We start from the raw sequence: 13,898 nt of genomic DNA on the forward strand, positions 1-13,898 counted from the left end.
CATATGCTGGCATCTCTTAAAGAGTTGTTGTAATGGTACATGATAAGACAAACATCCTCCTGTTTTAGAAAGTATTTTTATTTTCTTGTAAGAATAAAAAATGTAAATGTCCAATTTTAGACACATTTAATATTTTAAAACAAGATAACAAAATAATTAAAGAAAACGACTTGAAAATATATTAAGTATATAAAATTATTTCCTGAAGATGATTAAAAATTATATGAAATTATACGATCCTCTATTACGCTTGTAAAAATGGATGTTTCTATTGCCAAATGAGGTGATCAATTACAGTGTAGACAATATTTTCTTAAAAGCATATTTAAATTTAAAATGAGCATTAATCTCATAATAAATGTTATTCAGCAAATATGCACTAGACAGTCTTACTTTCTTTGCATGTTTTTAATTATAAAAAATAATCTCATAAGATAATTTCCATTTAGAGATGAGAAAACTGAAGCTCAGAGAAGTTAAGTAATGTGCCCCTAGTCACAGAACTATTAAATGATGGTACCAGGATTCTCCTGAAGGATTAGTGTCCTGGGGCTTCAATATAGTACACTGCCCTCCCAGAAAGTAGAGCAAAGCTTTTAGAACTAGAAAAACCTGAATTAGAAAAATCTGGATTTCAATCCCAGCTCTACTTCACATTTGCTAGGTGTAACCTTAACTTACTTGTCTGTACAATTAGGAATAATAATACCAATTTAATAAAGTTATTGTGGGAATTAAGTGGAGCCATGAAAGTAGAGAGCTCAGCACTGTGTCTGATAACATAACACATGCATAAATGATGGTAGCCATAAAAATTGATTAATAAAATATTCTAAAATATTTTCTTATTAAATATTAACGAATATGTTATAGGATATAGGATTGATTTTTTTCCACAATGGAAAGAAATGAAGCATCTCATTATATCATTATAGAGCTGTATCTTACATTCTGAATAAGACTGTTATCACTTCATAGGTTTGTTTGTTTGGCTCTGAAGACTTTTAAGGAAGTTATTTTCTAAGCTCACGAGAGGGATAATTAATTCCTTAACAAAATACCATCTGAGCAAACTTAAAGTAAGAGTGATGCTTTAAAAAGGTAATGCAAGCGGGTATGCTAAAACAACAATGACGAAATAGCAGTTAAGTCATCTAATTTTGTAGTTAAGGATGAAATCTAATCTTCTGCTACAACATTAATAAAGACTTGTACAAATGGATGTGTTTTTATGAGTCCTGCTTGAGGAAACTTCTTTAAGAGAGAAGCACAATAAATAGCAGAATTATCAGACACATCAGATTCTGAATTTGGAATCTTGCAAGTAGTTATATTAATTTAGGTAAATTATTTAGTGTCCCTGCGCCCACTGCCCATTAATGAACTTGAATAGTAATAGCTACTTCAAAATATTATTATGAGGATGAACTTAAATATGTTAAATACTCAGGGCAGATCAGCACTTTAGGGTTTCTTTTCTTCCTTTATTACAGAATCATTTTTATTTGGTAAATTACATGAAGTTACATGAAACTTTAAGAGTTAGTTTACTGATGACAGTCCTGTAAATAACTTGGATCTAAAAACTAAAGACCTTAGAATTCAAAATTTTATTTAGAAGTTTGGCCAAGGAATTGAGGTAGCTAAAAATGTGAATAAACTATATTAAGATATCATAGAAGAATTTTAATGGCAGTCTGTCATCCATTTAAAAATCTTCTCCCCAAATAAAGCACTAAGTTTGGCAAGGCATACTAAAAATAAACTCAGAATGCCTACAAAATATTTTCTTTTTCATAGACTGGGAATAATAAAAAGAGCTATTATTAGAATTGGAACAATATTTTTGCTTAGTAATGCAGGGGAAATAAAAATAGAGTGGAGTACTTCTTTTACTGAAGGCAATTTAAATGGAGTTAGTACTTAGCTTAAAAAAATGTGACCCTAAATTGGAAGAACAGCCAAAGTTGAGCTGTGATTTAAAAAAAACAACAACCATATTTAGAGCGACACCTAATAAAGGACACATTTCAGCTATTTCCCAGAGATGCTATGACTCGCCAAATGGTATATATCTGAGAAGTTCTCACCACATTCTCTCCAAGCCTTGCTCAACCTACCCTCCATGCCCATACTCTCCATCCACGTGGCCAGTTATAAATGTCCTTGAGAGACACGCAAAATTGTGAACCTTCTCAATCATGGAACCTGCTTAATCGAGAGTCTTTCTGGGTAATGTTTATATTCTAAATACCAACTTCATGTAAGTGGTCATATGCAGTGCTTTCTATTTACCTCTTCCCCTACATTAATGATCTAAAAATATTCTCTGACTTCATATTTCCTTTCTTTGCTTTTTGACTGTCTTGACATAAAATACACACACCTGTGTGCAATACATATGTACACACAGTGTTTAGATGAATCACTTACCTCAGACCATCATTTATTTCCAAATACATTCAATTATATGTTAAAGTGGCACTGTATTTATAAGCCTTCTAAATTTTAAAAAGTTTCTTCTACGTACCGGCACCATCTGTCTTGATCTTGTTTGATGGTATACTGGGCTCTCCTATTCCCAATGTATTGGTTGCTACCACACGAAACTCATATTCCATCCATGGTATTAAATCTACTGCTCTTGCTGCTTCCATATTTCCTTCAATAATTGGGGGATCTAAATAAAATGAACATTAAATAGAGAATATTATTTAAGTGACATCACTTTTATAATACCGCACTTTTATTTTACTACTTTGAGTTGAAATTTAAAAAAAAAGAAAACTGGGAATGACAAAATGTTAAGTTCCAGGGAGTAAGAGGAGAGGTTCATTAATAAATAACCAACTAGAAAGAGTGATATGCATATGAATCATCAATTTAGTAAGTCTCCTATGGGAAGAAAAGCTCCCAAGTCATGCCTAAGCTGCTAGTTCATAGGCTGCACCTTGAATAGCAAAGAGCTGTATTATTAAGGTAGAATTCAGGAAGATTTCCTGAGGCAAGGCTACAAACTGGAACAGTTAAAAATTATATAGAATGCCACCGATGTAGTGTATGAGTATTCAATGATTTATTACTAGGGGACTTACATGTTCATGCCCCTTTCTAATTAGTTTTGTAGATTTATACTCAGATCATTTAGGGCAGTGATAATAAGTGTTATAATAATTCATTAAGATTTATTAAGTACCTCTCAGAATTCATGCTGCTAAATACTAGATACTAATGGAAAGATTATAAATTATGAGTAGGATATGGTCTGAGATTACTTATTTGATATGATTAAAACATACAACCGGGGCAGGACTATACATTATTTTAAGCTCCTTTAAAATATTTCCACATGTGTTTTTAATAAATAACCTACATATATGTAATATGTGTAAATACCTGTATACTACTTATTTGGAAAATTTATTCCTTTAGGACTAATTATCTTATTAGTAAAGGAATTTTTATCTGGCAATGAATACCATAAACATGTAGCTTTTTAAAATGTTGTACCCCTCTCCACAGTAAAAGCTAAGCATCCCAGTGTACAGTTTCTACTTTTGGACAAATTTCTTTAAGGCTCAAACTAACTCATGCCTTACTCTGATATGATTTTAACCCTCCCGGACACTATTTTGCCATCTATTCCCTTCTTTTAATACGCACTTGATCTATATATTTGACATATACCTTTTGCTTTATGATGAAAAGTTTGTCCTTGCCTTCCCCTCTGTTTTGATTCTGCCTCTTTATCTCCTATCTCCACTACTCTTCTTCGCAACACATCAGAATTTATCTTAGCTCATATGCATAGGGACTTCTTTTAGATAATTGCAAGAGAAAGGTGAAATTTTGGTTTCTGAAGGGCTTTTCACAGAGAAAAGGCCTGCGCCTAATTTATATAAGTATGACTCAGCTTATTGCTTATTACGCACGTGTGGCAGGATGCCACTATTGTTCTGTGACATATGTGGAGCCCATGCAGTCGCCTAGTGCAGAAGCATGCACTCTTGTCAATAAGGTTGGTGCCTGCCTTTTGTTCTCCTCATGCATTCTTTCAACTGGGCATCTCACCATCGAAACCTTCCCTTCTTGATTAGCTCGGTGCTGACACTGCTAAATAGATATATCTATGTTCAAATCATCAGAATCTGTGAATGTGATCTTATATGAATAAAGGGTCTTGTAACCCTTTTAAGACTGGGATTAAGTTAAGGATCTTGGGATAAGATCATCCTGGATTATATAGGTGGGTCCTAAATCTAATGACAAGTGTCTTTATAAGAGAAATACAAAGGAAAGACATACATTGATGAGGATACAATGTTGACTGGGGAGGTAGAAACTGAAGTGATGCGGCCACAAGCCAAGGAACATTTGGAGCCACTGAAAGCTGAAAAAGGCAAGGAATGGGGTTGTTCCCTACTGCCCTTAGAGGGTGTGCAGCCCTGTCAACCTTTGATTTTGAACTTCTAGCCTCCAGAACTGTGAGAGAGTAGTTTTCTGTTGTTTTCTGCCAACAAGATTGTAATAATTTGTTATGGCAGTTCTAGGAAACTAATACAGAGGTTTAGAGGCAGAAGCAGTTGGAAGTATTAGACAGTTTGTGATTTTATGAGTTTGGGGAGTCCAAGTGAAAAAATGTGGTAGAAGTCTCAAGAGAAAAAATGTGGTAAAAGTCTCAAGGAGGTAGTCTGATCCTCTCCCCCATTTGCTATGCTGTAAAACCTCAGCACCATTTAAATGTCTAAAGAATGGAAATGTTGGGACCATTTCAAAGGGTCCCTCTTGGCAAGGGCACAATGTTCTCATGATAGTCAAGGTTACACTGGGGCTTTTCCAATCAATTGGACAGTCAACAGGTATGGGCAGATGTAGGCTGGGTCAGAACAGGAAGAGCAAGATAGATGTGCAGTGGAGACTGAAGCTGCTAGACTGATTCTGAGCACATGCGAAAATCCAATATGAAAATAGCCCCAAACAAATGGAAGATCAGGGATATGTTCGAAGAGTAGAGAGTCATACTTGACCACAAAAAATAATTGGAGGAATGATAAATAGCAAAGAAGGAAACATAAACTGGGGTTGTTTTGTGGTAGGCTTTGTTACAGATAAGAATTAGGGCTTTTGACTTTAATGACTGAGAGGAAGAAGCAAAAAGCCTTGGAGTTAACACCTTGAGAAGATAGACTCATGTGGGAAACCCTCCGCTCAGTAATGCAAATGACTTTCAACAGGGGAAACAGGAAGTGGATATTAGGAAGATGGAATTCTAGAATGTACCTTCTGAATAATTTAGAAAGTTTGATAGTTATAAATTAAGAATAATATTCTGTAACAGGATTGCTAAAGGTTTGAAAACTGCTTTTTTAAAGAACAAAATCAATTACAATCATTCTTGTTAATGTACATTAATATCAGTACTTATAGGAATATAAATATGTAAAACAAACATGGTTTTGGGACGTATAATATCCCCTCCATAAAACTATCTATGTAAGAAGTAAGGATAACTGAGTAAAAAAAATGACTAACATCTATCAATTTAGAAAAATGTATCTAGAATTCAAAGTAGCTCTTCTGTCTATCCTGGTTTCTTTCCTTCAAATTCAGGCAGTACTTTCGACCCACATCACAAAAGAGTAAGATTTAAAAACTTGCTTTTCCTCTAGTGTATTCCCAGCTCCAATCATGAGGTAGGCAGCTCATATAATCAGCACAGCTGGAGCCTCAAGATCTGGAATACCTAGCTAGCATGATGTTTTGCAAATAGAACTACTTAGTAACTATTTATAAAGAATATGACTAAAATATAAATACAAAAGTTGACTTAGAGTAGACAATGTCTCCGCTCAAGAAAAGCAGCCTTGTGTATAGCAATTGCTTTATTGTCTCCTCCCTGAATCATGTAGACTACTGGTAAAAGAGGAGGGCTCTCCACCTTTCTCACGCCACAAAATAGCCAATGCTCTATAACTCTTACTCCGGTATGCCACCCATAAATTATTCCCCTTTGCCTAAAGCAGAAGATAGACCCCCTCCCCCATCTACATCCTCTTAAGCTCTTTCCTACTCTCTTTAATTGTGAATTAATTCTTGCTGATTTCTCTCCTCCATTGCTACTGTGTTTTGTCTCTAGCACATAATTGTCTGTTTTATTCTCAGCCCTAAATGTCCCTATAAATGTACCTCAAGCAATCCTCTCTGACCCCCTTCAGCCCTGGTAGGAACAATTGGATACATTTTCTTTTTCCAACAGCACCCACACAGACAGGTTGGGAGCAGAGGTCAGGTTTTCTTTGGAAACAGATTCTTGCCCCACGCCAAATGTAAGAGGTCAGGAGCAGAGACTTTGTGTTCCTCTCTTCAGCTAAGTTCCTTGAAACCTGTTTGTTATTCCTGGAGTCAGAAAGAGAGGACAGTACTTTGCACAATAAAGGCAAGTAGTAGGAATCAGGAGTAGAGTTTCAAGTTCCTGATTTTTTACTGGGTTAGTTCTGAGTCAGGCAACATTTCACAGATAATTTTAGTATTCAAAAATCAGATCTTAATTCTGTAATGCCTATCACAGGTTTCTCTCTATAAAAGACTGAAATATTGTCTATTAATCTGATAGGTATTTAAATCTTGGTTCTACTTCTGAGTGTAAATTTCAAGCAAAGAGACATAGAACAGAAGACAGACTCCTTACTTTAATTTTCAGGTCAAAAGACCACTTTGAAAATGTCTTATTTTAGTAACCAGCCTTGAGCAGTAATCCGTTGATCTAATTGTAAATACTTTTAATATAGGGAGGAGGCAAGAGAATTAAAATGTTAATCAAGCCACAATCAGAGACTAAAATATGCTGATCGCCCTGCAGCCAGGCCAGGAGGATACCTTCAGAACAAAGGAAGATTTCTGCTTAATTACTAACAACCCATTCTCCTCACTTGTGAAGGAGAAACAGGAACCAAGAGTCATTCCTTATGGCTAAAACCTTGGGGAATCTATGGATTAAAGGCTAGGAACTGCCTGCAGGCCTTTCACTCTACATACCTTTTCACACTAGGTATTCTTCCCCTTCCTCACTGTATGTCCATATCAAAGGAAATGGGAGCTAAAGAATGACATATAAACTGAATACCCTGAACACTCAGGAACTCTCTCAGTGTCTTTACTCTGTGTCTCTAACTGTCCCTCTCACTCTGCCTCTGAGAAGAGACCACACTCTGTCTGGGGAGTGTTGCCCCTTTATTAATAAACTTTCCTTTTGACTCCAACTTTGGTGTGTGTGTTGAATTTTTTCTACACTCTCCACCAAAGGACCCTCTTCTTTACTCGGTGCAGGGCTTGGTTTCCCCCAACCAACTTGGGGAAATGTACCCTGTCCTGCATCACCTTGAGTCCATAAGGCTCAGAATGAAAACTTTCTGACTATTCTTTGGAGGAAAAGAATAGCAAGCTTTATGAGTATCTTAAGGCTAATAATTCAGAGTTTGGGTTGCCCGGTAACCATGCCAACCATGCCGGACTTCAGCCATATCAACTAGTTAAGTGAGAAGCTTCAGAAATAGCCAGAATGACTTCCAGACTGAAAATCAGATTGTCTAAAGAATGACTCCAGGCAATGTAATCCTATCTGTTTCAGGTTCTTGGACATTGCCAAAGTGAGTCCTGATATTTTCTTAGAATTGCAATAGAATCAGAAACTTTAGGATCCACCATTCAATTCAAAACCCAAGCACTTGAGACTACCCAGAAAGAATAACCCTTTCAAACTTTCTAACTGTAAAAGCAGGTCTGTGTTTGAGAATGGAAATGGGCATTTAAAGGTGGTGCTGATACCACTGCTCAGTGTCATTTTTGAGGCTTTAGACCCAATCCATAGATCAAAGTGCCTGGCAGGACTCTGGAGGAAGCCATAGGTGTAGCAAAGAACCTTACAGCAAAAGAGAAGCAAATGGTGCTCTGGCTCCTTAGCCTTATCTAAGGAAAATTTGAATGTAGACTTTAAAAACCCATAAATTCATACTTAAAATAATAATAAAAAGTGAAGCTACAGAAAGACAAAAAAGAAAATAGTAAATTCTAAAAAGTAAATATCCCACAATGAGCCTAGTGGTTTTTTTTTTTATTTTAAACATCAATTTGACAAAGATTTAAAATGAAAATACTAAATACTAACTAAAGATATGGTAGGAAAGATATTCATATACTGGAGGTGGAAATAAAACCTGGTCTCTCTTTCTAGAGAGTAATTTGGTCATATAGTTTATAGGTGTAAGCCTTTATATGCAATAACTTAATTTACAAATGTCTATTCTAAGGAAATAAAGTTTAGAGAAGCATTTATTTGAAAAGATGTTAATTGCGGAAGATTTATAACAATTCTCGTCTTCCTCATTTAGAGCTATAAATACAAAAACACTCTTTTTATTTTTTTTATAGAAAACAAATCCAAGGTTCTCTCAATTGTTCCTCATAGCATGGTTTGCAGGCTTTTTTAATGTTCTGGCCAACATCTCCCTTACACACACTCAACATCACCATCACCAGCACCACCACCATCACCATCAACATTACCATCAAACAATATTCTATAATTTTTCTCTGAAAGTAGCAGTATAGAATCAAACACAGTATTCTTAATGTGACCTGAGCATCTTTTAGTATCCTGGGAATGGCTTCAAAATTTAGCTGTCCATCCTTTAAAAAGTCCAAGAGAAGTAATATTTACTGTAGATTATTTACAAGATATACAGTCTATTCTTTCATCCCATTATTCTAAATTTCATCTTTGAACTGTTGAAAGTTGATGTATTTGAAACATATCTATTGAAAACCTTAAATAATTACCTCCATAAAACTAAGTTTAATATTGTACCTTCCTTTTTAGTGGACACCACTACAAATAAAAACCACATGATTTTTATTTCTGCATTTGCTGTAAAAAGTATTTTTCATTTCCACTTAGGATACAGTCACCAAAAGAACTTTACTTACACAACTCACAAAAAGAACACACAAGATAATCTACAAAATATTCATTTTTCAGATCCCATCAGAAAGCTGAGCTTGAGAAGAGATCTAATGAACTAAAGTCTCTATTGGTAGAGCAAAGGGGAGGGTAGGAAGTAGTCATAGATATTCATAAGAAGAAAACTTTTTAACTTTTCACAAATATTTAAAGACGAAGTGTAGGCAAGCATGGCTGCTTTGAATCCTGGGAGCCTTCAAATTAAGGAGAATCAGTACTCATTGGCCAGTTCTTTTTGCAGGCCTTCACCAAGTGTACTCAAGAAAATTTGGGGGCAAGACAACAGAGCCCAGAGAGACTTCTCTCTGAAGCTGATACACCTCACATCTGCTTAAGTCTAAAAGCAGAGCAGGAAAACTGACCCCACCTGCACTGTGGGCCTTACACTGAATATGAGTATGTAGCCATCAGTGGCTGGGTGATTGGCAGGAGAGCTGAGAGAGATCTGCCTCTTCTGTGAGGGGCAGGTGCTTTGGGTCTGGCAAGGGGTAAGGGGAAGGTGGGAGAACTGAGATAAACCCCTCAGACCCTCTGGGTTTTAGATTGATGATCATACAACAGCTGCCTGGACAGAAGCAGAGGAACTGAAATAATCCTCCTTAAAGTCTAAGCTAGAAGAGCCAGCTGAAGTCTGATGGTAAGGTTGGAAAACCTCCAGACACTCAGATATAAGAAAAGGTTCCAATCCTATACTTAAATCTCTTGAAGCCTGTACTGATCTGAATTTAACAGCAAAGCTCAGATCATCTCAATTAAGATTAGATTGACTCAGTCCCTGAAAGAATGACATATATTTTCCTGGGCATAAATAATATATACTTCAGCCTCTATTGTCCTTTTACATATAATGTTTGGAAATTAATAAAAGAAATTATCAGGCACACGAGAAAAACAAAGAAATGTGATCAATTATCAAGAAAGGGGAAAAAAATAATCAATAGAGGCAGACTTAAAGATGGCCTAAATATTGAATGATCAGGCAGAGACTTTAGAACAACTATTATAAATATGTAAAAATGTCATGTTGGAAAAGTGCACAACAAATTATAGAGTGCAATAATTTCAGCAGAAGATTATAGGGTTTGTAACAAATACAGATGTAATATGTATATCAATATATATATATAGAACATAAAAGGGGTAAAATGGAATAGAGCTACCTAGGAGCAACATTTTTGTATCTCACTGATGTTAATTTATTAAAAATATAAAGTCTATTTTGATAAGTTTAGTCATACCAGGTAAGCCCTAGAGTAAGCATTAAGTATATCTATAGCTATATATCTCTATCTCTATCTACCTATAGTGAATATCATTAATATTAAAACGTTACACTATAAAATACTTAATGCAAAAGAAGCAGTAAAGAAGGAATGAGTAATAAAAACAAGTGAAACATTTGGAAAGTAAATATAAATCCAACTATATCAATAACAATATAGATATTAATGGATTAAAGAATCCAGTCAGAAGGTAGAGACTGTCAGACTATATAAAAAAAAACAAGATCCAACTACATGCTGTCAACAGAAAACATATTTTAGATTTAAAAATACAAATAGGTTGACAGAAAAAAAATGTAACATGCAAACAGGAACCATGAGAAAGTTGGGGTGGCTATGCTAATGTCAGAAGCACTCTCTTCAAAATGCTACTCCCATCTACCATTCTATAAGAAATCCATCATTGATCAAAATGTTGTTATGACTATATATTTATAGGTAATACTTACACTGAGAAGCATAAAGTAATACAAATGTTTTATCTATTTTTAATTAATTTGAACTTGCTACTTTTATGTGGAGGATCACTTAATACTAAAATATATCCTAAACCTTTGTAACAGGTTTCAAGTGTATATTTGGTTTATTTCCCATGATAGGAGAAAATTATTAAAGTATATCTAAATTAAAACTTCTCCATGAGCAATACAAAAAAAAATTTTATTACATTAAAATAAAACTAAAATGAGAGCAGATTTGGGATATATTTGTATTAATTCTTTTTTCAGTTTTTAAAAAGAAGAAACATTTTATTCATTAATTTTTTTTTCTTCCCTCTGGTGAAACTGAACTCATATTTCTATGTCTCTTCTTAATTTATCCAAAAGAATTCTGACAACTTCAAGTTTGTTTTAAAATATTGTCAACAATGACAAACATAAATATGTTACTTTATCAAAAGTACCCTCTATCTTCTTTGATGTTACAGGAGAAAATAAACTGATGTGTGATATGATAGGCTAGTCACAAGATATGACAATGGTAATAGTTATGGACAAGGAAAAGTTCTCACTCTTATTTATTTTTTCCTGATCAAATTTAAGGAAATCTTAATATAAGAAAAGAAAAAAATTGAGATCCATAACTTGTTTACAAATATGTTTTTAGGAAATCAAACCAGGCAAGATCATCCTCAGAATGCAAAGAACCATGGTAGTAAGATTTTGATGTTTAAGTTAATATTTTTAATCAATGTGGTGCTTTAAAAATGCAGAGTTATAGTACCTATATAATTGAAAAAAATAGGTCATAAATAATAAGCTATTGATGTCATTTGAAAAAAAGAAAAAAAAAAAGGAGTGAAAATATTCCCAATAACGAGAAAACCAGGAGGCCTCTCTGGCTTTCGCCTTATAAATTTAGACACACTGATTTTTCTTCTCCAATAATAGCTTTAAAATGTTTAGTTTCCTTGAGGTTTTCTTCACTTCCAAAGCACTGGCATATTTCAAAAAAAAAAGTTTAAAAATAAAAAGCATTTCTAGGTACATGATAAAATTCTTAAAACATCCAGTTTTTTGTTTGAGAAAAGAATTTATTTAAAAATATGTACAGATTTACTGGACAGATAAAACTCACCAGTCTTTGCATCTTTCCAGTCATCGGAAAGAAGAGTCTTGGTCTGGATATTGTATTTAGATATAGGACTGTGATTGTCTGAACCTCGGCTCCAAGTAAGTGCCACAGAAGTGGCTCTAATGTCTTCTATTCGCAGACCACCTGGAGGGCCTGGAGGGCCTGGAATGGAAATATGGGTAAGAAATCAATGAATCCTAACTAGTGAATTAAGCATACATTCAAATACAAACATGTCCTTCTTGCAATTAATCTAAAGAACATTCAAACAATATAATCAGTGTTTCCATACTCCTTTTAAATATAAACTATAAGAAGTGATACTGTTATTATTTATGGTTTTCACGAAATGAAAGGAGATAAATGATGTCATTTAAAAATGACATTATTATTCAGGACACATATCATACTGTTTGACTCATAAGATGCAACTGGCATCAATGGGACCTAATACAGATTGCAGCATGTGAGCAAGCATTTTAATGAATGCTTGCTCCATTCATGAATCAGAGACAATAGCACAATTCAGTCAAGAAATGATAATAGTCAAATATTTCATTCTGCCTCCCCAAAATGGAACAAATACTTTTTGATAACTCTAAATGTTATAGGTAACTTATATTCTGTGAATAATGTTATATATCACTTTGGGTAATATATTTCATGTTAGTTATAGTAATAGAAATAAATAATATTGAAAGAAATATTTCTTTTATAAAATGTAGAAAACAATTGTAAACTCAGAGATATATGCCAGGATTGCTCTGAAAACATCAAATTATATAATGAAGCATCTTAAGACAGAAGAATTATTACTGCTGGACATAAAACAATGTTAAAATAGATTTTTATAGCTGATTTGTAACTCAGTACAAATATTATTAATTTATCCTCTAAACTGAGAGCATTGTGCTTGGTGGTAGATTTGAAAAGATACATGAGACATAACTTTTGGGTTTCTAGTAGCAATTTGTCTTGAAAAGGGTGAAATGAACCAGCAAACAAGTAACTATATTATAAAGTAGTAAATGCCATAATAATGATATACAAAATATTCATACTTTGACTCCCAATTTATTTTTAAAAAAGAGAAAAATATCCTTTCAGTGGTACAGTGGCATTCATCACTTACAATGCTAAAGAAGGGTGTCAATTATGAGAGAACTAGAAAAGATATTTCAGAAAATGGCAACACTTGGATTTTTTGCATTGCAGAGGAGGTCATCCCCAATAGAATGAGGTATATTGAATATAATAATCAACAACTTTGGTAAAGTGGCACCTTTATGTTTTCACATTAAATAGAATAAGAAACAAGACATGTTCTTATATTTTAGCTAAAAATAAATACCTTCCTATTTATATATCAGATCAGATGCTTAGTCTACATAGTTTTTTTCTCCATGTGGGCTTTGGTGTTTTGCAAAGGTATAGAAAACACCCTAAACATTCACCAATTTCTTTGTGATTGGTCTCAAAGAGGAAAACATATATGCAGATCATCATAAATACCACTAATATTAAGGTAACACAAGACGCACCCAATTGATAGTAGTAAATTTTATTATTTGAAAATATAGAACATATAATATTAGTAAACTTTTGTAAATGTAAAATCTGTAAATAGTGGATTTATACTTCCTGACATTAATTAAAAGTAACAATAACACACCATCTAAAATAAATGAAAACAGACACGTAAATTATAAAGAACACATTCTATGTTCAGAAAAAACATATTGCATTTTTCATATGTAGAAACCACATTGAAATACAGTGCACATTCTCAATCAGAGCCAAGCAGTTCATTATTTCACAAAAAAGCATCATCCCAAATCAATTACTGAGTGAAATATTTCAGAGTATTATCATTAACAATTGCAGATGAAAAATAAAAGAAATAATTTTTAAAAAGGGAAAGGCATGCATTCAGACAATTTTTCAGAGCATAAGAGTATGGCATTCAGAAAGTGTTAAAGGGAATTTAAGACAAAATTGCAATATAGGTTAGTCGAAAATCATTG

The 13,898-nt window shown here is 33.8% G+C and overlaps 1 protein-coding gene across 2 annotated transcripts in view; it reads right to left on the bottom strand.

Annotated features, from left to right (window-relative positions):
* CNTN1 (contactin 1) overlaps positions 1-13,898 on the bottom strand; it is a 271,156-nt gene that overhangs the window by 52,105 nt on the left and 205,153 nt on the right. For both annotated transcript variants that reach the window (XM_039882303.1, XM_039882304.1), the window contains exons 17-18: positions 11,878-12,036; positions 2,531-2,680 (exon numbers count right to left, since the gene is read on the bottom strand). In XM_039882303.1, coding sequence (XP_039738237.1) covers positions 2,531-2,680; positions 11,878-12,036 — 309 coding nt within the window. The remainder of the gene's footprint in view (positions 1-2,530; positions 2,681-11,877; positions 12,037-13,898) is intronic.

This window comes from Pteropus medius, unplaced genomic scaffold (assembly GCF_902729225.1).
Source record: "Pteropus medius unplaced genomic scaffold, Ma_sr-lr_union100, whole genome shotgun sequence".
Taxonomy (NCBI): Eukaryota; Metazoa; Chordata; class Mammalia; order Chiroptera; family Pteropodidae; genus Pteropus; species Pteropus medius.